The sequence below is a fragment of the Xenopus tropicalis genome, chromosome 2 (assembly GCF_000004195.4).
Source record: "Xenopus tropicalis strain Nigerian chromosome 2, UCB_Xtro_10.0, whole genome shotgun sequence".
Lineage (NCBI taxonomy): Eukaryota > Metazoa > Chordata > Amphibia > Anura > Pipidae > Xenopus > Xenopus tropicalis.
Genome location: NC_030678.2, coordinates 107,945,823 through 107,969,831, shown reverse-complemented (window position 1 = coordinate 107,969,831; position 24,009 = coordinate 107,945,823). Strand labels below are relative to the sequence as shown.

At 34.7% G+C, this 24,009-nt stretch overlaps 1 protein-coding gene across 3 annotated transcripts in view; it reads right to left on the bottom strand.

Annotated features, from left to right (window-relative positions):
• Positions 1–24,009, bottom strand: part of dmd.3 (LOC105946662) — a 1,093,908-nt gene that overhangs the window by 440,611 nt on the left and 629,288 nt on the right. For all 3 annotated transcript variants that reach the window (XM_031897001.1, XM_031896997.1, XM_031896998.1), the window contains one exon: positions 6,759–6,934. In XM_031897001.1, coding sequence (XP_031752861.1) covers positions 6,759–6,934 — 176 coding nt within the window. The remainder of the gene's footprint in view (positions 1–6,758; positions 6,935–24,009) is intronic.

Sequence of the window (24,009 nt, the reverse complement as noted above, 5' to 3'; positions counted from 1 at the left end):
TTAGATAAAGGTGCAAAAGACATATGCATAGTATGTTTAATAGAAGATTTTGAGGTTTAATGGGTTAGGCCAGACCATAAGGAAGTGCAGAAGTCAGAGCTTAAGACTGCATAATGTAAGCATTTGTAAGGACTGTATAAACTGGAAGAAGTTACTAGTAAAATGCGGGAACTTAAGTTAGTGGTCCTGTGTGGCTAATGTTATTGGTATTGCTGAATGTAAATATTGAAAGCATGACATGTTTCAAAGGTAGAAAAATACAGGGACATTTATATGTTGAGTGGTTTGAAGACCATAATTGAGGAAGTAGTAGTGGAAGTTAGTGACAAGGTTCAACACCTCCCGGACATGAAGAGGTTCAGCTCACATTGCAAACAGAAAATAAAATAACATCCTATTTTTGAGAAAGGGTTTTTAAAGGACAATGAACAAGCGGGAAATATGTGTGTGAGCAGACAGAAAACTGGGAAGCAGCTGGGACATGTACTCTGAAACTCCTCTTGGCAATTTCTATCCACCTCGAGGCAAAGAAACAATCTTTCACTACTGACGGCTAAGGGATCGACATTCCTCCCATCGATATCCAGAAGAATTCTTATAGAACCATCAGCCCCATTAGACTTGTGTAACCTGGAGAAGCAATAAGTTCGATGACTGCAGTATAATGGCATATCTATGTTTTAGCTACAAGTGTTCTATCTGGGGAACACTCTACATAAATCCTGCCAGTTGCTTAACATGATAGAAAACATCTTGTAGTGATTGCTAAAAAATGTGTTAAAATGTCATCCTTGACCTTTATCCTTGAAGAAGTTCCATTACTTGAAATATATTATTTTTATATTAAGGGTTGATATGGCCTGTTACAGGGGCACTTTATTTTGCTAGTTAAAAACAAGGATTGACTTTTATTTGCCCAAGTAACGACTATGTTTTAATGAAAGTCAAGCACTTCCTTTGTGTTAAATGCCAGACATTTTTTTTCCAAACCTATGTTATGGTTCCAAATATAGTGGCAGATCATCATAATGTGAGATAAGAGCTTGCCACAGGAAAATTCACTCACTTTCTATTCAATTCTATTGGATATTTAGAAGCATATTTATCAAATGGTAAACCTTTACGTTCACCCATTGATAAATACACTTCTAAATATCCCATAGGATGTAATGTAATCATATTTTTATATAAAGTAAAATGCAACTGTTATTTCAATTCTACATAAGTATAGTTTTATGTAGCTTTCCTACCTTGTGTAGGTAGAAATCCCACAGAAGTACAAGACCAAATAAATCAAAGGCACAAACCAAAAAGCATACATTTGATTGCAGGACCAAAAGCTGTTATTTTAGTTTTTCCAAAAAATATGCTGCATGTGTTTTGTGTCGTAGAAGACCCTTGTTTGCATTTTGACAAATAGATAAATAAGATAAAGCAGCTAAAGTATGTTTAGTCCAAACTACCAAACTCTAAGGGGCAGAGTTATCAAAATGTGAGTTTAGAGCGTAATACTTAAAAACTTATCAATGTTCTATTCATTCCTATGGGATTTTTAGAAGCGTATTTATCAAATGGTGAGTTCTAACTTTCACCCATTGATAAATACACTTCTAACAACTCCATAGCAATGAATAGAATGTCAGTGAGTTTCTAGGGATCAAGCTCTAAACTCACATTTGGATAAATCTGCCCCTAAATCTTTGCTTATATTTACTCAAAATTAGAAATTTACTGCATCTTATTTCTCACAATTTCTTGATAAAACATCATGAATATGAGTCTTATTAATAGTTTGATATCCTAGTTGTGTAGGATTACAATACTAATCATACACATTTTTAAGATTAACATTTTGGTCTGTGCAAAAAGCAATATACTGCTTGTTTTTTGTGTCACAAATGCCCATAAACAGTAAGGTGACCGCCAAAAACATATTTGAAATAAAAATGGGTTATTGTACAAAAATACCAAACCACAAAGCCAGTTCAAAACTGGCAATTTGCAGCATTGTTATCACCCACATATTTTTGGTAAAAAGTGAATTCAATCTACATATGAATGTAAATGTCCTTCTTAATAGTTTGATGCCTTGCCTCTGGTATGCAGACACTGCAAAACATAAATAATACTCACAGTTTTTTTAAAGGCAAAAGCCATGAATCAAAATTCACTAAAAGTCACTAAAATAAAAAAAATGAAACATAGGGGCAGATTCATTCCTATGGGATCTTTAGAAGCATATTTATGAATGGGTGAAAGTTAGAGTTGCAGTATAATATAGCATAATGCTTTGCATTAGTTAAAAATTTGAAACTGTCTTATCAGTATCAATTTAGTTAGACATCATTTTCAAAGATAATTGTACTAGAACAAAGAGAAGAAAGTCAGGCCTAAATTGGTTATGGTGACCTACAGAATGTTTCTATATGTCCTTGGCTTTATTTATTGCTGCATTCAAATAAGTATTTAAACTATCAATACATTATTAATTAACTTGAAAAATAACATGTCCTTTAAAGTGCTGATTGATTTATTTGGTTGGCCTTACAAAAAATTAATTTACATGGAGATGGATATGAGCATAGAAATGTCTTATGTCCTACGTCAAAATTAACTGGTAAGAAGAAATAAATGTATGAATGTAGAAGTTCTGAAGTATAATGGAATGAAAAAAATAATAACATTTATTGTGAGGGAGCATTAGTAATAGCTATGGAACACTCTCCATATCTCAATTAATTGCCTTAGGGGCACATTTACTAATCCACGAACTTCCGAAAGCGTCAGAATGTGTTATTTTCGTAATGATCGGTATTTTTGCGATTTTTTTCGTCGCCGCCACAATTTTTTCGTATTTTGCAGGACTTTTTCATCGCCGTTACGAAGTTATCGTATATTTTCCGCAACTTTTTCGTCGCCGTCATGAAAAATATGGATTGTTTTTGCCGCCATTTACAATTGCTCAATACAAAAAAATTGCGACGGCAATGAAAAAGTTGCGCAAAATACAAAACAATCGCGATGGCGACGAAAAAAAATCGCAAAATTTTTGTTTCCAATCCGTTTTTTTTCCCATTCAGGATTCGGATTCGAGGATTAGTAAATGTGCCCCTAGGTGTTACTATAGGGGCATCACCACAAATATAAGGTACTTATGATCTGAAAAAAGCTAAATTATAACTTCTTATTGTTGTTGCAGTTGGCATTTTGGTCTCACAATGAGTGCTCCATTCAGTTGCAATAGACAGTCTCTCTCTCTCTCTCTCTCTCTCTGAACAACTAATATATCAAGAGCATTGAAAGATCTGCTTAAACCAGTGCCTGTCATTTGATGAAGACAAAATCTGCAGGACATGTTGATGTCCACAGACCCACTGAACTGTTATATGAAATACCTATACAGATGACTGTACAATGACAGATACAATGTGTTTATTGTAATTCTTGCTAAAATAGGACACTGGATAATAACTTTTGTTACCCATTAATGATGTTTTTTTTGACGCCCATTTAGCAGAAAAATTCGCTGATGGCGAAATGCGGAAATTCGCCATGAATCCATGCCTGGCAAATGATTTCACCAATGTTGACAAGCTTAAGGTTAAGTATCGATGGATAATCATTTTTTTTTAATGGGACATCAGCCATCACAGTTCAAATACAAAGTCTATCTATTACGGTGGAGGTGATGGATCTAGGTATTAACAACAAGAAATATTCTTGCTTAAAAATTTTAATAATGTACATTCAAATGGACTAAAATGAATGATAAAAATTAGCATGTATAAGATACATGTTTATAATGTTACATTTTCAGTAGTTACTATGGAGAAGTTTGCATACTGTACTTCCAGTATTGAGCTATTTCCTTAAGATTTGATGTAAAGTTTATAGATGAATAAGAATATATTAACATGCAATATCATTACTGCATGTTTTTGTATTAAGACCAAAACATTACAAAACTGTCATTTGTGCAGCAAAAAAAAAAAAAATCCTAGAAATGTGGTATGTTGCATTAAAACACTTTCAGATTAAGTTATTATGATCAGCCCTAGGGCAGAATACAGAATATAGTTTACATCTTCTTTACATAAAGTGGCAGATTTTAAAGTTAAATTGGGAAAAAGTGTGGTTGGAGAAAAAAAATGTAATAGTTTGTTTTCTGCAATCATATCTTTACTCTTGACCATTTGCATAAACTTGAACAGAATAGTCGAGGTCAAGTTTTGTCACAGGAAAAAAGCTACACAAATGAAAATCAAATTGTTCTGCTCATTTTCAATGAGGCTGAAAAACTTGACTGTTTTAATAAACTGGGAAAAGAGAGAATTCCCATTGGCTTCTATAGAAACTCACTAGTTTTAAGTTTTTACATAAAGATATATGTTTTTTCTTTATAAAATAACAGATATTCCAGCTTTATAAAATTGCAGTTTTCTATGCATTTTTTTCTCGGATCATAAGAAACTAGAATTTCAACCAGTATATTTCTTATGATGAGGCAGAAGAATCTACAAAATGAGTCATGTAAAATATAACTAAAATATAAATATAGCCATTATTACACAGATAATTATCTGCATTGTTTACAGACATTTTTAAATAATAAGATTATTTGGCTAAAACAATGGACAGTGATAAATGCACACAAGCATATTACAGCAAGCTTCAGTTAGCATTATAACAACAAAGCACAACTGTGATGTGTGTCCCAAACTAAAGCCGAAACCTTAGAATAAATAAATGCTTTTACTGTGCAACCCACTGTTTCTTTTTAGAACTGCATGATTTCCTCTAAATGAAAATGTTTGTATTTTGTTGCATTGATTTATTTCCAAAACATGGTGTTAAACAGACCAACCTGTGCCTGCTCCATCAGGGCTAAATCAATGAACTTTAGAGTGCATTAGATGCTGAGCCTTTCAGATATTTAAATTGTGCATTACATTCATTTGTATATAATAATCAAGAGCCCTGAATATCATGTCAATTTTATCCGTATAAATGATATAGTGATAGCATTAGTTTTAATTACTGCTTAGGGATGTACTTTGTGTCACATGACTCATTGAAACTTGCATATTTTAAAAAAGTATGTACATTATTTCCCATATTTTTATTCGACTGGGTGTTAGCGGTAAAAAAAACTTTACGGGCCATATATATCAATTTTCAGGGGAAAAAAACCTGCAACAAAACATGCAATTTTTTTATCCTCATTCACATTTTTTCTCCTCAAATGCTAGCTTATTAAAGAAAAAGATCGGACAGAATAGTCATGTGTGTGAGTATAAAATTGTTCCATTCATTTATAAAGGGGCTGAAAATCTATGAAATAAAGTAGCTTGAGAACATTCATATTTGACTCAGCAGCTTTTACTTGCCAAGTTCTGGTGACTTTTCTCATTTTTTTTGTTTAAAAAGATTGACTATTTAAGGTTCTGAAGAATATTCTCATGTATATTCATGTTCACAGTTTTTGTTGTTTTCTTTTTTTAATTGGGTCTCATGTGACTCAATGAGTGTTAAAAAAAAGCAGCTTTTGCAGTAAATTCCTATTGTGGGCCATGCTCCCAAGCTGGAATCACACCTATATGCTTGGCACTGCCATTGCAAGAAGATACCAGAATGAATACCACACTCTTTTGTGCCCATGATCCTTTAGAAGATGATGACTAAACACCTATACTTCTGGATTGTTTGCTCCTTCTATTATAATTATTGTTATTATATTTACTTATTCACTACCAACATATTGCACAGTCCTGTACATAAGGCTGCATAGCAACAATTAACACATCAATATAATAGGTATTGAGTGCCCTGTTTCTGCAATAGTGGTCTATGTATCCTTCAACAACCTGGTCATTTGCCTATTTTGCAGAACAATGAAAAGTAAATGACATTTACAATTTTAGCTACTGCCATATAACCTTTAATGACTTCTTTTGAAACAAGCAGTTCCAGTCATGTGACTTGTCTAATGCTCCATCCTGTGATACTAGAATTAACCACCAGTAAAAGCTTATTTACAGTATAACATTTTGACAACAGAAGTAACACAGCTTGCGTGCAAAGTAGAAGAGGAGGGTTAGCATTAATAAAAGAAGTGTTAAGTGATGGTTTTTCATAAACCTAAAACTACAGCTGAGCAGACACGCTTTTGTTTACAGAGCAACTATTATTATTTGTATACAATTTGGCTGTAAATCAAAGTGGAATGTGGAGTGTAATAAAATGAATTAATGGAAAAAGATATGTGAAAAATTATTTCTTATTACAAACAATCTTTCATTGCACCAGTGTACTAAAGGATTTGCAAATGCACAAAAACATTCCATATAGATCACAGTTTGCAGTTTATATAATAAAACTTTTTACTGATAATGTCAATATATTTGCTCCAAAAGATACACCACCTTGAAGAACCTTTAAACCTTAAAACATGCCTTATGCACTTAAAATTTGTGTCATAACTGTCTGAATTTCTTTTACAAAATGTGATTTTTTTTGCTCTGGTTTATACTCTGTTTAGTTTTTATTACATTTAACATTAGAGATATATTAAGGATAAATATAATCTTTTCAGAAGCATTTATAAAAAAAAGACCATCTCTTGACATTTATTTGAGTGCCTTACTTTTTTGGAAGCTCATATTCTGAGACATTTTTATCCACTTTTTTTTAATTGCCTTAGAGTTTTACATTAGCTTTAGAGAGAAGTATTGATATTTAATGAACTATTGTAGACTTACCTTCTTCTTCTTTCATTTATCTTTCTGTTAACAATATGCCAGCGAGAATTCAAGGATTCCAATTTATCCCTAATATCTGCAGTCTCAGTAGGGGAGGATTGACTAATTATCTCTCCACCAGATACATTCAGCGCTCGGACAAAAGTTTGCTGCTGTCCTATGCCATCTTCAAGCTCCTGAAACAATATATAATACCAATATTATTGCATGAAATGCATATATGTTGACAGAAACGCACAAATGACAAACAAAAGTTGTTTAACATATTAAAGTGCAACCCCCCATTTTACATTTTTAAGGGGACCAGGAAAAATGGTATAAAATCTAAACAAACTGTAAAATCAGGGAAATGTATTATGCATTGTATATATGTGGGATCACATAAAAAAGTTTTAAGGTATGTAAAACTGAGGTTTTACTGAACTACAGAACACACAATGATGTACTGCAAGTGATGCTTTATTTTTATTTGCAGTTGAGCAAATTGCATGAAATGCGGTGAAGGGTAACCACTATTAGTTTTAAGCAACATTTTTTGGCAGGTTTTTTCATGAAAAAAACACCCATAAACTCCAATGGCCACAAAAAAAAAGTTGTGCAGTAAGAAAAAAAGAATAGTGGTATGGAAAAAGTCACCATAAAAAATGCCCAGTGACTTCAATGCATTTGGGAATTTTGTCAGGTGAAGCTAAACAGGACAGATTTGCTCTTCCGAAGCTGAAATATCATGATCTAAAATTAAAGATAGCTATATACTGTACAATATATATATATATATATATATATCTTTATATATCTATATATATATATATATATATATAGCAAACCCAGGGTGGCACTCTGCTTCAGCTCTTACCTCGGGTGAAAGGTAAATGATTTAGATATCCAAAAAAAGACCCGATGGGGACCGAAAGGTAACGTTGGCTGTTCATGCTCTTTTAATACACGATTGATCTATTTGGAATATAACTCTGTGTTGCTGGTCTTTTTTTGGATATATATATATATATATATACAGTATATACTGTATGTGTGTCTGCTTTTTAATCAACGAAAACAGGCATGATGATGATGAAATGTTGAGGTGCATTTGATCACATTTTTATACAGTATGACAAATTGTCCAATAAATATGACCTGTGTCTGACGGTAGGATGACTATTGGGCACCTGCCTTAATATGGAAAATGAAAAAGCTTGAAGTCCACAGTTCTACAGTTTATATAGTTCTATGGGTGGAAGTTAAGTTGGTGGAAGTGAACATTTTCATTGGGTCCTGCCACAAAATGTACTTCTTACTGTAAGACAAAGCTCTGTTATTATTTTTTTATGCTACAGGATTTCAACTTCTCTCTATTGTGTCTGCTCTAGGTATACATCCTGCTAGACTTTTAAGATTTATTCTGTATTTTAGTTAAAATTTTTTATATAAATTAAAGAAGGACAATTAAAATATTCAACTGGACATTGCATTGAGCAGTTTATTATTGTGTTACTGCAATGCTTTGATAAAAGAATGATGATTTTGATGTGCAGTCTACCTTTTTTGTTCAACATGAGTTCAATGAATAGTGCTTATGTAGAGCACAATTGTATGCTGCCCCTTTAAGATACATTCCAGGATCTGATGCACTTTGCAAAATGTTTCACTGTTTGAATTAACCACAGCTCTCCTTTGTTGCTAGACAGTAATTTGGATACATCAGTGGAACCTCTGAATTTCACCAGGTTTTTAAACTCTGTTATTTTAAAGGTGGAATAATAAATTGTCATTTAATAAATATTAATGATATTTAAATAAATGATAAGTACATATGCAGATTCGAGTTAATGTATCAAGTGTACGTTAATCTGGAAAAAAATCCGAAGTGTATGGAAGTCTTGTTTCACAGCAAATGGGAAATTCTTTTACTAGAAAAACAGCTACTAAAACCTCCATCTAACCAGCTTGTGAAGTAAGAAAAGAAAGCTGATAAAACATGACATGAAAAAGGCAGTTTTAATAAACTGCAGAGAGATAAAAAAAGGAAAAGTGACATATTTCATTTACAGACACAATTCAACCCACGTCCTACTAAACTGAAAGAAAAACTCTTTTGTCAGCCACCTTAGAGCTAGTGGACCATTTCACTGCAGATTCACAGTAGAGTGGACTCACAAAACACCAGCCATACAATTATTCTGATAACCTATATTCTGGCAGGTTAAAGGATCTAAATTGCCATTTTTCATTCAAGCTTACTAAATATTTCCTGTTCTAAAAGGTGTTAGATAAAGTCTCATAAAAGATATAGATTACTGCAGCTGGGCAGTTTTACTTATTTATATACAGATGTATATTCCCACTAAATAATATATAATATCATGGGCACAGACATATCTTAGTGAAGCACTGGTTAAAAGGTTATGGATATATATGGCTTTGCCCCTTTCCATCTGAATAAACAAGTCTTTTTGTTATAGCTTTTAAATAAAAATATTGACTTAATGATTTTGTAGGGTTTTCTTTTCGATAAGAATTATTAAATTTGATTACAGTTACAATAAGAAAACAACATGCCTATTTAGTAATTTATTATGCCCCCATTTTTTCTACCAAGAGGTAGTGATGATTACTGCTGGGCAAAAAGAAAATATTGGGCATTTCAAACTTAATCATTTGCTAGTGTACTGAAATGAATGTTCAAAATAGTCAAGAGATAAATGATAGATACACTCCATGGCATTTATATTTGCATTTGGGGAGACAATTTAATACGTATTTCTTGATTTATAACTAGCAAGATTTCCTTTTAATTAACAAGTTTATTCACTCCAGTTCTAAAAAGATCAGTGAAGGTTTTTCCTTTCAGATAGGTGATGTCCGGGCCTGTTGATGAAGGTGATCCCCCTCTCATGTACTTGAGCATGTGAGTTGTCCAGAGGCTGGTGTTTTCTTCAAGCCCTACTCACTACATTCCCATGTATGGTTTACACAACAAATGGGAAGGAGACACATCTCCATAATTCAAGGTATATTCACACAGACTAGAAAAAAGACTACCTTTAATTGGCATTTAGAAGAAAATTGGGAGACAGGAATGGAAAAAACAACTTTAAATTGTCCTTTAATAGGAAAAATGATTAGCGGCCATGTTAAATTACATATTGCTTTTACTAAATATATGATTTTGCCATCTTGTCCTATTTGTACTGATAAGCTTTCTGGATTTACCAGTGAATCATCTCTTTGTGCAGGTCATGGTCTCATCTAAACACAAAACCTTATGCATTGCTATTATCTTTCTTTGTGAGTAGCAGCATGTCTGCACCACTCTCCAATGGAAGACTATGCTATGTGCTATGTATCCTAATATGGGTGGACCTTAACTACAGAAAAGTATGTAAAGTGTGGCAGTGGTAGCATCATGCTGTTGGGCTGCTTTTTTACAACATAGACTTTGCATCTAGGTCAAATAGAAGGAAGAGCAGATGCTGCAAACTACAGGGAAATAATCCAAAAAAACAAACAAACTTGTTTCAGTCTGTTAAAAAATTATGCGTAGAAGAAAGTTCATCTTTCAGCAGGAAAACAATCCCAAACATACAGCAAAAGTAACATTCCCCTGGCTCAAGAATAAAAAGGTGAATGTAATACATTTGCCAGAGTGAAAGGCCTGTCTTATTCTAATGGAAAATCTGTGGCACTACTGAAAATTAAAGGTGCACAGATGTCATCTTACTAACCTAAACAACATGGAGCAAAGAGAAATGTTCCTCAATAAAAACTAGAAACAGATAATCCCTGAAGAGTTATAATTACATGCTTGGCCAGCAAAGATGACCTTGGCTCTGTAAACACTATTAGTCTGCTCTGTGGGGTTCTACAGGGAAACAGCACAAGTATTTTATCTATCTTAGAAGTAGCAATTGTTTTCAGTTGATATCTAAATGAAGAACACTAATCTATGTAGGGGTTACAAGTTCTGCAAGATTAAACAGAAATAACAGTGAGTCCATTTATAGCCTACATTTATCAAAGTGGGTTATAGTAAGTACTCATTTTACCGCTAGTTGTATTTATAAGATATCCATTCAACCTATTGTGTTGCTAAATCTGTGATCAGTGTTTTGATACAGAAAAAAAGGCAATTAACCAATAGTATCTACTGTACTATTAGCTAGTGATTAGAGGAACACTCAGCACAAGAGCCTGTGTATCTGAATAATTATATAACATCAATAACATCTGTAGTGTGAGGGTATAATAGCTGGAATCAAGCAAGTGGAAGAAAGAAAGAAATAGACCATTCTCACTATACACAAACACATATATCCTACCGTGCGGTGTAAGTGAGATTATAAAAGCAAGTGTTTACTGTTTACAATGTTGTTACCTTAAGAATAATGTGACAATGGCAATTTTTTCCCTCATTTTTTTTCCCTTGAGAAGTCTAAACAACCTAATGTGAGTTGAATAATACTTCCAACACTATTTTAGTTGGTGACTGTGCTGTTTACCAAAAAGCTTAAAAATTGCTGGCAGTGACATTACCCTTGTACTAACAATTTAACATGCTTCACCTCTAAAAGCATGTTTTAGAAATATGTGTCTTAGAGTATTTTTTCTAAAAACATTATCTTACATTGGTTAGGATGTGAAGAGATCTTTGACAATGTCAGAATTTTAATGATGTCAGGAAAATTTCCTTGGCAGTCACAAAAGTGTTAACAAATTGTCACATTTATCACAACTGACAAATGTGGCAATTTGTTCAGGTGTGTCTTACTGCTTTGAGTGGTCAAACACATTCATCTCAAATAGGTGTCAGTACAAAGCGATGTATAAGAGCTGAACCACGCTTAGTTTAGGTATCCCAAGATTTTTCTTGAGCTTGCTTGTGTATTCTGCAGAGGATTTCTTTGGCTTGCTGATGAATGGGTTTAAAAAAAAAATTCAAAAAGTCAGTATTTGACAAAAATTAAATGCTTGTCACCTCATGGAAAAAACAAAACGCTTATTTATTTTTAAATCCCATTTGGTAGTAAGCCAAGCAATATATGAAAAGACTAGCGAGTTCAAGGAACACAGTTTCTGATATCATTTGCTTGAAACACACAAATTCAAAAAGCTGCCCCCAGTGTCAGTATATAAGTGTTCATAAGTCAAGCACAACATAATAGTAATAAAAATGTAAATGTCAAACAATAGAAAGAGAATGGTTCTTATTAATGTCGTTAATGTTCCTTTGTTAAAGGAAAACTACACCCCCCAGCTATAAAAGCCCCCTTAACTGGCCTGCTTTGACCCCCCTCACCTCTCCCTTATCGCATACTCTAACTTAAAAAACTGCACCTGTCACAACCTGTCACAACCCCAACCTAAAAGAGCAGAGCAGTGCAGCTGCGTACTTGGGTGTCATCTTCTGTTCAATTGTAGAAGCTTCTGGTCTCACCGCCGGCAGGGACCCTACTTGAGCATGCACACTTGAAGCAGATTTCCTGATTGCCCCAACTGCGCATGCTCAAGCACAAAACACAATGAATAATAAATAGGTTTGCAATACGTCAATGTTGATGGACATATTAAAGAGGTTGTTCACCTTTGAGTTATGAGTTATGAGTATGATGTAGAGAGTGATATTCTGAGCCAATTTGCATTTGGTCTTTAAGGATTTAAAAGAGGCTGTTCACTAATTACATTTTTGTGTGGGGGTGGGGAGTATGAAGACCTCTTGTGCCTCTGCTCATCTAAAAGTCTATTATCACAGTGCTCAACATACACTAGTTCTGTATAAGGCTAATGCCAGATGAGGCGTAGGGCGTGTATTTTCGGAAAGCGGAAAAACTTTTGCTGAACATTCCGCCCTATGCCTCCTATTTGTGCCTGCACCCCAATGAATAGAATACACTCGGGTGCAGGCACAAGTAGCGGAAATACGCACAAAAACGCGAGAGTTTGAAAGTCTCGTGTTTTTATGAGTATTTCGGCTACATGTGCCTGCACCCGAACATATTCTATTCATTCGGGTGCAGGTACATGTAGGAGGCATAGGGCAGTAAATCAGTTAACCCTTATAGTTACGGTATTACTGATGGCACTATATTAGCAAGCAGAAAAATGACCTTTAGGTATTGCAGCTTAAGACAAGGCAGCTAACATGAAAATGAAAACAAGTTTTTATTCTTCCCCATGGAGCAATGTGCTCTCTCAATTCATAGAAATCAAATAAAAATTGGTCTGTGCATCGAGTTCAATAAAGTTAGCTAATTACTGCATTTATTAATTAACAAAACAGCTGAAATTAAAAACACAGGCAATTGAAAACTCTAGAGATACAGTCATTTAACTGTGTTCTTTCCTTTTTCTAAAGGAAACAAATTCTTTTGTTTTTGCTTGGGGAAATGTGCTTTTGATGAGACAGTAATTTTAATTCCATAACAGAATTCAGTGAGAAGTCTATATGTCACCACTGCTGGATGCAAACTTTTGTCAGACCGTTTTGAAACATATCCATGAATATGTTAATTGTTCAGTAGATATCTGTGAAGTACCATGTAAATGTGCATTCATTGGAATTTGGTGTTTCCTTGGAGTTTGTGTACCTAAGGACTGCTGTTCTTGATAAGAAATTAGAACCATATGAAAGCTTAATTAGTGACAATGAGTGTTCTCATCTCATTATGATCTCTGAGGATGCCTTACTAAATACATTTGAAGAAGGTGGCAATAATTGAACAAGCCTGGGAAATGACCCACTCATTCATTTAGCCAGAAGAGAAGAACCATTATTGGGAAACATGGGAATTGCAGAAAACCTTGATTGCCTTTGTATTAAAAGGAATCCCAGATTTACATTTTCATTGTGCTGCATGTGCAAGTTCTATTGACTTTCCAGGGAGATAGAAACTGCAAAGGGCCAAAACAATTACATGCAGGCAATAGATAAGGGAAACCACAGGGATAACAACTAATCATTTTATTTTTAGCTATTGTCCATGCTACAATCTAAGAGATGTCAGCTTGGATACATTTTCATATTATTTTGTGCTGGTGTTTTTCATGAAGAACATTACAATATATGCAGATCTATGGGATATGGAGTTTTCATAGACAAATAAAGTAACAATAGAATTAATAAACAAAAGGCTGTTAAAGTCCAGTTTCTTTCTATGTGAAACGGTATTTCATTCACTTATTATGTTTTCCTTTTAGTGTTGCTAAACCTTGGAACCCTGTGTATTAAAGGAGAACTAAAGACTAACTAAAGAAGTAGGGCAGAAATGTTATACAATATGTTTTAGGCTTCTGTACCAGCCCAAGGCAACCACAGGCCTTTAGCAGGGAAGATTTGTGCAATTGGATCAGAACTGAATAATTAACCCTGTAGAATCAGCTTATATGACAGAAATATCTAATTTTCTGCTTGATAATTTGCAACAACCCCTAAGCTCAGCTTCTCAACAGCTGCCCAGAGCCCACTGAGCATGTGCGCTGTCCCAGACAGTTCTAACAGAATCCAAGATAAGGAGCAACTGTGACAACTGTAAAGACTATTACTTTACACTATTACTTTTATTATATAAAATATGGCATTTCTAGCCATATTTATTTTTTGGGTTTAGTTCTCCTGTTTTTACAGCAATTTAGAATTAGTTAAAAACATGTATTTTTGTGGAACAAATCACAAAAAGTGCATATCCGTACCACTGGAAAGACAGGGATATAAAGTGTGGAGTTTCTTTCACTCACTCATGAGAAATGTTTTTACAAGAAGGAAACATTTTTATGTTCAATATAGGTTTTCTGTGTCAAGATAGATACAAAACTTAACTTTGAAGCAGGACTAGGCTGCATCTCTTTAAGCTATAAGCTCTCTCTCTTGATTTTTTTTCCATCAAATAAGATTTTGCTGCAGCTCACTGAGTTTTAACTTTTTTTTCTCTAAACTGCAAGAGCATAGTATTCTCTACAGATTAAAGTGGGCAATGTTCACCTGAACAAACCCTAATGGTTTTATTTAGAGCAAACATCGGATTTTCTTTTTCTGAAACAAAACGTGCATGGGAATATTCTGTCACAGTTTTTATATAAGCTAGCATTCGAGAAGAAAAGTCGCACAAGTTTTGTTGCGGTGAATTTTTTGCATCCGCTTTTTTTTTTTCTTCACAAACCTAAATTTTTATAAATCTGCCCTCAGCATCATACATTAACACAAGTTAGTCACACTCAATCACAGGTATGCCTTGTGTAGAGCTAAGGCTGATGCCAGACGTGGCGTATTCTCAGCAAGCTGAAAAACGGTTGCCGAGAATACGCCACACTACTGTAAATGCGTCCTACCTGTGCCTGCACCGGATTGAATGAGATAGATGAGAGAGAATGCAAAGTCTCGCAATTTTATGCGTATTTCGGCTACATGTGCCTGCACCGGAGTGTATCTTATTCATTCAGGGGCAGGCACATTGAGGAGGCGGAGGGCATAGAGTTTTTTAGGCTTGCCAATAATACGCCATGTCTGGCATCAGCCTAACGCAAACCATTGATCGGAGACATTCATTATAAAAATAAGAGGAGAAGCCATATAAATAAGATGCTTGCGTATACAAAACCATACACTATTGGAAAGATTTACTGTATGTACACAATATAAATGTCACAATATTAGGTTAATAAGTAATTAATACAGATAATTACTACATAGCACCTCAGATACTAGTTATGCAATTAGCATTAGAATTTAATAATCAGTCATGTAGCATCAGTTTAAACCTATCGAGCAGATAAACCTAAACTTTTATCAGAATCTCTACTCAAAATGTTTTAAACAGTTATGGTATTGTTTCGCAATTGAACCTTTAAAGCATCTGAGAAGTAATTTATTAATGCCTCAGGTACAAGTGCAAGAGCATTAAAGAGCACAAAATTGTGTCCCTGTGCAAGCAGGGGTACGGGCAGGGGAAATACAGCACTTCTATATACAGGCTCCTCATGAATACAGCACTGACAAATACAAACAACCCTGTATTCATGTGGTAGGGAATTCTGGAGTGTCAAAACCTGTACTGACAGTACAAAGTGGCAATGTGCAAAGGAGCAAAAAGCATGTTACTTTTGCACTTCGCACGCACTGTCCCCATTTCATAAATGAGGACACTATTTGTTGTCTTTCAGGGGGGAGGGCTGTATAGGGTGCATATGTTCCAGAGTACAGCAAGCGTATCAAACAACAACACCTCATGTTAGAAATGCAATATATATTCAATAATAGAAAAGGAAGACCATCCTATCTCTACCAATCATTATTTTTCGTTTCTCTACTTCTCTTTCTATTTGATCCAGGTAGCAAAAGGTTTATATATGAATATAAGAGTTGTATTACAGCAACATAGATTGCTTTTGTATGTATTGTGATGAACTGGGCAAGGTTACTGTTTGGTGTATTTTCCACCAGTATTAAAGGTAGTATACAAGTAGCACCAGTGAAAATACCTGGTTTTGCAGCAGGTGATGTTGTTTTCATGTTACTGGCTTAGGAAAAGACAGATTAATAAGTCACTGGAGTAAATGGAGGGAGAGTAGGACAGACCTTCCATTCCAAACCCCAGTTAACGTTTTTAGCTACCCAGCTGTAGGGGCTGCAGGAGAAGCAGCAGATAAAAGGAGCAGAGGGAGCCATGACCAGGTGTGTGAGAGCTGAGAAGAGTCAGCAGGGCTTAAGGTAAAGTCACAACGTCAAGGCATAGTAAGAAGCCGGAGTGTTCATGGGTGTGAGAGTCACCGAGGATGTGTGTGTAACTGGTGATGGTGAGAAACCCTGAAAAAGTTCCAGAGTGTAGGGACAAGTTTTGAACAAGTTTACTGAACTGTTAGTTGAGGAACTGTGTTCCTGTAAGCTTTATGTTGGGAAGAATTGGCCCTAAATAAACTTGTGTTTTGCCTGAAGAATTGGTGTCCCTGTCTCTTATGCTCCAGATCCTCTGCATTCCTGCCCACCATAGCTAATTTCCTCCAAAAATTACGTGTACAGGCAGTCAGCATGATATTATTATCATTCTAAAATATTATTCACATAAAACATTTTAATTCAATGCATTTTCTGCAAATTAGTGCTCTATAAGTCATAAAAGGAACACAGACTGGCTGTGTAAGAGTCATAAATTATCAGAGAAACATGGCTTTGTCAGTTATTCAATGATTGTAAATTATTATGAAAAATATTGTAGTCACATGTAAAGATGAATGTCTTAGCATTTATACAAAATTCATTCTTATAATTTTCATAATATCTTTTTGGAAGGTTTGGCTTGGCTGAAGCCATTGTACATTGCCTTCTCTTTCTCAGTGACCATTTATGCTTGTCATCTTGCTCTTTTTTTCCAAAAGATAGCATTTTCCCTAACGCTTCTATTATATATTTTCTCATTTAAGTTTTCTCATTTAGGCAGTAGCTATGAAAAAAAACCTTTTGCAGCAGTACAAAACTAGACTTACATAATGAGCCTCATTTATATAAGGCCAATTGGCATTTTAAATGTGGCAGGTGTTGCACAGCATTAATTTTTATAATACAGAAGTTTCCAGTTTTAGATAAAAGTCGTAAATTGCTTGATGTACAAGCAAATTATTCATTTTCTACACAGATTAACTTGTTTATGAATCATACTAATACTGTCTTTGATTCTTAAAAAAATAAATAATGAACCAGGATAGCAAGTCTAAGCATTTACAAAATCTAACATTTCTATTCCCAGTACTCAGTTATTAGCTTAGCGGCTGTGCAAAAAATGAGGGAAAAAAAGTTCCAAATATGCAGTATTTATTACCCTACACAAGGACATTGGTAAGGACCAAACTGCCATACTTTACCCAACTTTGATCTGAGAAGGGACTTTAAGGTGTCTTTCCATTTTTAGTTAACTTTTAGCATGTTATTGAATGATCAATTCTAAACAACTTTTCAACTGGTCTTTTTTTATAGTTTCTAATTATTTTTCTTCTTCTAAATCTTTCCAACTTTCAAATGGGGGACCCAGCAGCCAAAAACCTATTGCTTTGTCAGGTTTTATTGTTATTGTTATTTTTATTACTTTTATTACTATTTAGGTTCTCTCCTATTAATATACCAGTCATTATTCAAATCACTCCCTGGTTGCTAAGACAATTTAAACCCTAGTAACCAGATAACTGCTGAAATTCCAAGAGTTTCTGAACAAAACTACAACAATTGAAGACCAATTGAAAATTGTCGTAGAATATTACTCTCTACATCATACTAAAAGTCAACGGGAAAGATTAACCTAACCTTTGTCACTATGATCCTACTCTTTGTTTTTTGACTTTTCTATCTATAAACAAACAAACAAACATATAATCTACAATTATATAAGATAACAAATGTTGTTAATCGATAAAGATGTCTCCAAGTTCTTACAAGTATCAGGGTAGACATAAGAGTCATGCACAACAAGAAAAAAAACATCTTTCTTGTTTGGATAACTGATGTTGTTACTTCTTCTTGAAATAGGCAATCATACGGAAAATAATATAGTTTAAGGCAGAAAAAAATTACCAATATACTGTATATTCTTAAACTTAACATATAAAATGCTTCTTTAAGCTGCAGAAATCTGTTATGGATAAGTAATTATTGTTACTTGAACAGGTTGTGACACATTTTCAATGTTATAATAGTCAAGGCACTTTGCAGTAATTAAAATATGTCAGTGTAGATCGAGTATTCTAAGAAACACCAATCATGCCACACTCATGTCCTAAAAATGATCATGTGGGATTCTGGGTAAAGTTAATATTGGTCATTACCAGTAATGCAGCTTGACAGCTTTGGTGCATCGGGAGACTCAGATGACAAAGTGGAACTTGTTTAATTTCCTGTAAATCTGCTCTGGATCACTCAACATTACTTTCCATTAAGAAGCTGAAATACTGATGCAATATATGGCTGATATATACTAAAAAATGAGTAATAAAATGACACATAGTGCAGATTTATGACAATTCAAAGTGGATAATCCAAGTGCTTTGCCAGAAGTTCACTTTTATTACATTTACTTATTATTTGTTTTAATATACTGAAACATTTGCAAACCATTAACTGTTTTGACAAGTATGCCAATATGCCAAAATTTATGTCAATTGCATAACTTACATTTCATTTTATGTTATATGCATAGTGATGAGCGAATTTTTTCGGCAAGAATGGATTTGCCGCAGAATTTTGCATTTCGCCATTGCCAAATATTTTTTGCAAAACTGCTGCAGAAATTAGCAGATGGAGAAAAAGTTGCGATTGTGTCAAAAAAGTTGCATTTAAGTCACAGATCAAACAAATCATGGTCACATCAAACAAGTTGTGTTTGTGTCAAAAAAGTCATAGTTGCTTTAAAAAAAAGTCATGGTCACATAAAAAAAAATTCTTGCACGTTAAAAAGTGGCGCGGTTGCCGCATTTCATTAATTTCTCACCAGTTTTGCTAATTTTTTGGGAAGTAAAACAGGACAGATTCTCTCATCACTAGTTAAGCAATTTACTTACTCAATTTATGTAACTTCTGTAAAAAAAATGTACAGAACTTACAAAGATGCTTACATAACTTAAGTGTCAAGCAATGACAAGGCAGAGAAGCACGGGCAAATTCCACTGGCCACAAAAGAAAAACTTAAGGACTTCCTCTGATTCCCAATAAATTGATTAACCTATTAGCTATGTGATATTTACATGAACTTTTATATGAACTGATTATAAAGTAATATTATCTGTTTATTTTGTGATCTATAAACTTAATTATATGAGCTATCACCTACAGGAACTTTTCAGGGGTAGAATGATTAGTTATTAGAGAGCGCTAAAATAACTAATGAAAGCGCGGAGGGACTGTGGAGCCAGCTGTGGCTCAGTTCCCTCCGTGCTTGTAAGGGGTTAACTTACTCAGTTGCAGGCAGGGCAGGCAGGCAGGGAAAGATCAGCCTCCTCGCTTGCTCCTCCCCCTCCCCCTCTGTGCCTGCATCTCCCGCGCTTGCTGCCCATTCGTGCTTCCGGCTTCCACCGAGCGGCATCCCCCTCCCCCTCTCCCTGTTTAAGCACATTCACTTTATGAAACGTTATTACATAAGTGCTGTCGGTTAAGGATGTAAGTTTATTACAGCTCTGTTTCATGCAAAAAAAAAAAAGTTATCATATAAATATATATATTTAATTTGTCACAGCAAATGGCGTGGGGTAGTCCTTGGCCATTTAAGCTCTGTTTTATGGCTTCTACATGCCCACTGTGTTCGCTGTGGCCGGCATTCGTTAACAAAACAGCTATGAAGTTCTTTAAGAAGTTGAAATATATGGCAAGGACTATTTTTGAGGTTGTATTCTATAATAAAGCTGTGGCCGAACTGCACCCACACAATGGTGTCATTGTGTCTTTTGTCAGTTAGGCGCAACGGGGCAAGAGTGGGAAGGGAGGGAACAAGTCTCCACAGTCTGGCCCACCTAATCTTTGTGAACAAGACATATGCTGGCCTCCCTATAATTCCTTCCCCACACCAGCAGTTGCAGTTTCTGTTTCCTCTATAGTTATATCCTATTTGGGCTTGCATCACATAATTTGTGTAGTGCACACAAGGGGCATAATCAAAAATTTTGGTACTATGTTTTCATGTTCATGGGGGGGGGGGTTCAGATAAATAACCTGTATAGGCCACCTAAGTTTCTGACGGCAGCCCTGCATCTCTAACACTACTTGCTAAAGTCTTTTGTCTAAATGCTATTTCATTTTATCCCTCATTTAAAGTATTTGTTGCTGATTCTTGTCATTCATTCTCTGTACACAGTGAACGCTCCCTGAGTCTTTTGCTTTCCTTTCATGAAATTTTATGAACAGTCAGAAATTATGACTTTTATGTGCAACATAAGAGTTTGCCATTCAGCATCAATAACTCCTGCGCTTGAATTAATGCTCTGAGAACTACAAATTCATAGACCTTTTCACTCTGCTGCTAGCTGCTCAGAAAACACTTATTAGGAAGCCCATAGTCCTGGTCCACTGGTATTTTTAAGAGAATTAACCATGTCTTAGTGTCTCACACCTCACCCAAGAGAATAATTTTCTTAGTGCACTGTACTTATATAGCACAAAATAAAACAGCAGGTAGAAAATGCATGCCTCTACATATCCTAAAAGGAACAAATTTGAAAGTGATTGCTTTTAAAATACTGTATATAAGTCATTAATAGTAACCGTGATACTCCTTGCTAAGCTTTCACTTAAATTAAAGACAAGTCAAGGCAAGGTGATAGAAAAATATGAGTATGAAACTTATTATGAAACACATTTCCTTTTTATATATAGAGCAATTACAGCTGTAGAAGAGAATTTTCTAAACATAGGGAACAGACCACATTGAAAAATCTAATACAGTGAAACCCTTTTCTATGGAAATGAATATTGGGTAATGTGTACTACATGTAGTATTTGACTGTGTTTTGTCTGCATGCATGACATCTCATATCCAAAGGAACATCACATAATGCAGCAATGTGCAGAGTTTATTCTCATGTTCGAGTGTATCATGTCACTTTCCATCCAACTTACTATAGAATATGTTAGTGGCCTAATGAGCTGCTCTGAATGAACTAAAAAAGCTTGCATGGTTAAATTGCCTAACTGATGTTAAATTCGCCACTGGCAAAGTACATACACTGTCAGCTAGTACTAATCATTAAGCAAAATACCTGGTTTAATGGTAACATGTTTAAAGGGGACCTGTCACCCAGACATGAAAATCTGTATAATAATAAAAATTCCTTTTCTTATTAACACACCAATACCCGTTATAAAGGCATTTAAAAATCACATATGTCAATCATATATTGACAGTTACTTTCACTTTTTATTTAGCATTTTCTAGATGTAACTACACTCACATCCTCCACCCTTCTCACCATCTAATTGTGCAGCCAGTGCATGGGCATGTGTATCAGGTCCCCCATTCTGGCACATAATCAAGATTTTGGGATGATCCAAAACTTGCCTTCCATAAAATGGGACCTACCTGTTTTCTGTGAATGTGTAATTCCAAAACTGAAGGAAACATGATTTATAACATTTGTGAAGTGAAGTGTATCTTGCTTGGGTTGCTATGGGTTACTCCATCTGGGCAAACTTTATGCCTGTTATTACAGGGGGTAAGTTTTTCAACTGTTTATCTTTAGTAAAGGCCACCTGCCACCAAAAATGCTTCCCCCCAAAATTCTATGAAATTCTATGAACATTTTATGTTGTGTTGTTTATGGGGCTGTGACCTTCCTTGGTCCAATCTTTTTTGGACAAAAACAGTTTGAGCTAAAAATCAATCAGTTTTGGCACTGAGGTAAATCCATGTCTTTAATAATTATAGGCAATAATATAAAATCAAGGTGATGTAGCTTAAAGGGGTTAACTTCTTGTAAACTTAAAGATGAACCTTTAGTATTTTTTTATAGAATGGTCAGTTCTTAGCAACATTTTAATTGGTCTTCATTTTTCATTTTTAATTGTTTTTGGAATTATTAGTTTTCCTGTTATGACTCTTTGCAGCTTTCAAAAGGGTGTCACTGACCCCAGCAGCAAAAAAAACTACTTCTCTTTGAGGTTACAATTTTATTGCTACTGTTATATTTTATTATGCATCTTTCTATTAAAACCTAATCTTATTCATAGTCCAGTTTCTCATTCAAACCACTGCCTGGTAAATTGAACCCTAGCAACATATAGCTGCTAGAATTCTAAACTGGAGAGTTGCTGAATATAAATCTAAATAATTTGAAAACCCCAAATAATAAAAAATAAAGACCAACAGCAAATTGTCTCAAAATAGTACATTACATTAACATTTATTTATAAAGCGCCAACATATTCCGCAGCACTGTACAATAAGTGGGTTTCATACATTGGACATACAGAGTAACATATAAAGCAATCAGTAACCGATACAAGAGGTGAAGAGGGCTCTGCCCAAAAGAGCTTTCAATCTACTAGTACTCTCTACAACATACCAAATGTATTTAACAGTGTTTAAAGGTGAACAACAACCCATTTAAAGCTGCTGTATACCACCTGCCCCCCCAGCACCCCAACATGAGTTAGAATAGAAATTGAAGCTTCTTCTTGGTTTTCTTTTTGCAATGTAGATAATTGGATTGCTACAAAACAACCCCTCCCATTACCCCTTTGTTGTCACTGTTTTGATTTACAGATAAGGAGGAGCCTATTATGAAGGGCGATTATCTATGCAATGATAATCTAATTGTCAACCAAAAGACTAAAAATAGAAATGCTTTAGTTTTCCTGAAATAAGATCAAGAAATAACAAAATCCATGTCTTTTTGTGAGTAAAACAGGAGGCAAAAATATGCTTAGTACAAACCCCATTCATGAAAAGTTGAAAAAGGGGATATACTGTCCCTTTACCTTTTTTTAACCACTCTTTTGTTTCTAATGCTTATTTCCATCCTTATTATGTAACCAAATCTTATTACGTGCTGGTTTCATCCTGAGTCCTTTTCTACATGGTGCAACCTTGTCTTTTGCTGCTAAGCCTGGAGGCAGAGACCTTAATGCAGCCATAGAACTGATTGTCACTCAGTTAATGATCAAGATATATTATGCATTAAAGATCTAGACAATGAGGCATAGCCAGTGTACAAATCCATTTACATAATAGTTTGCGGAGTTCAAAACTACAAAGAGGCAATTGATAATATAACCCTTTACATTTTCTGCATTGTTAACTTTATTTCTCACTCCCACAATTCAATGAGACATGGCCTTGACAATTGATTATATCACTATCCTCTGTTATATACAAGTTTGTCTCATCACATGGACAGTGAACTAATTTCCAGTACCAATAGAGTGAGCAGAATTTTTTGGTCTATGATCCAAAGAGCAAATGAATCCATTAAAATTCTTGAGGTTAAACCTAAAGCATCCTCAGTTGTAGCACTGTAGTTGACAACCACATCCACACCCAGAGAAATATTTGTGTGAATACTATATAATAGTATAGTACATTATGGGGCTGATTTACTAACCCACGAATCCGACCCGAATTGGAAAAGTTCCGACTTGAAAACGAACATTTTGCGACTTTTTCGTATGTTTTGCGATTTTTTCGGATTCTGTACGAATTTTTCGTTACCAATACGATTTTTGCGTAAAAACGCGAGTTTTTCGTATCCATTACGAAAGTTGCGTAAAAAGTTGCGCATTTTTCGTAGCGTT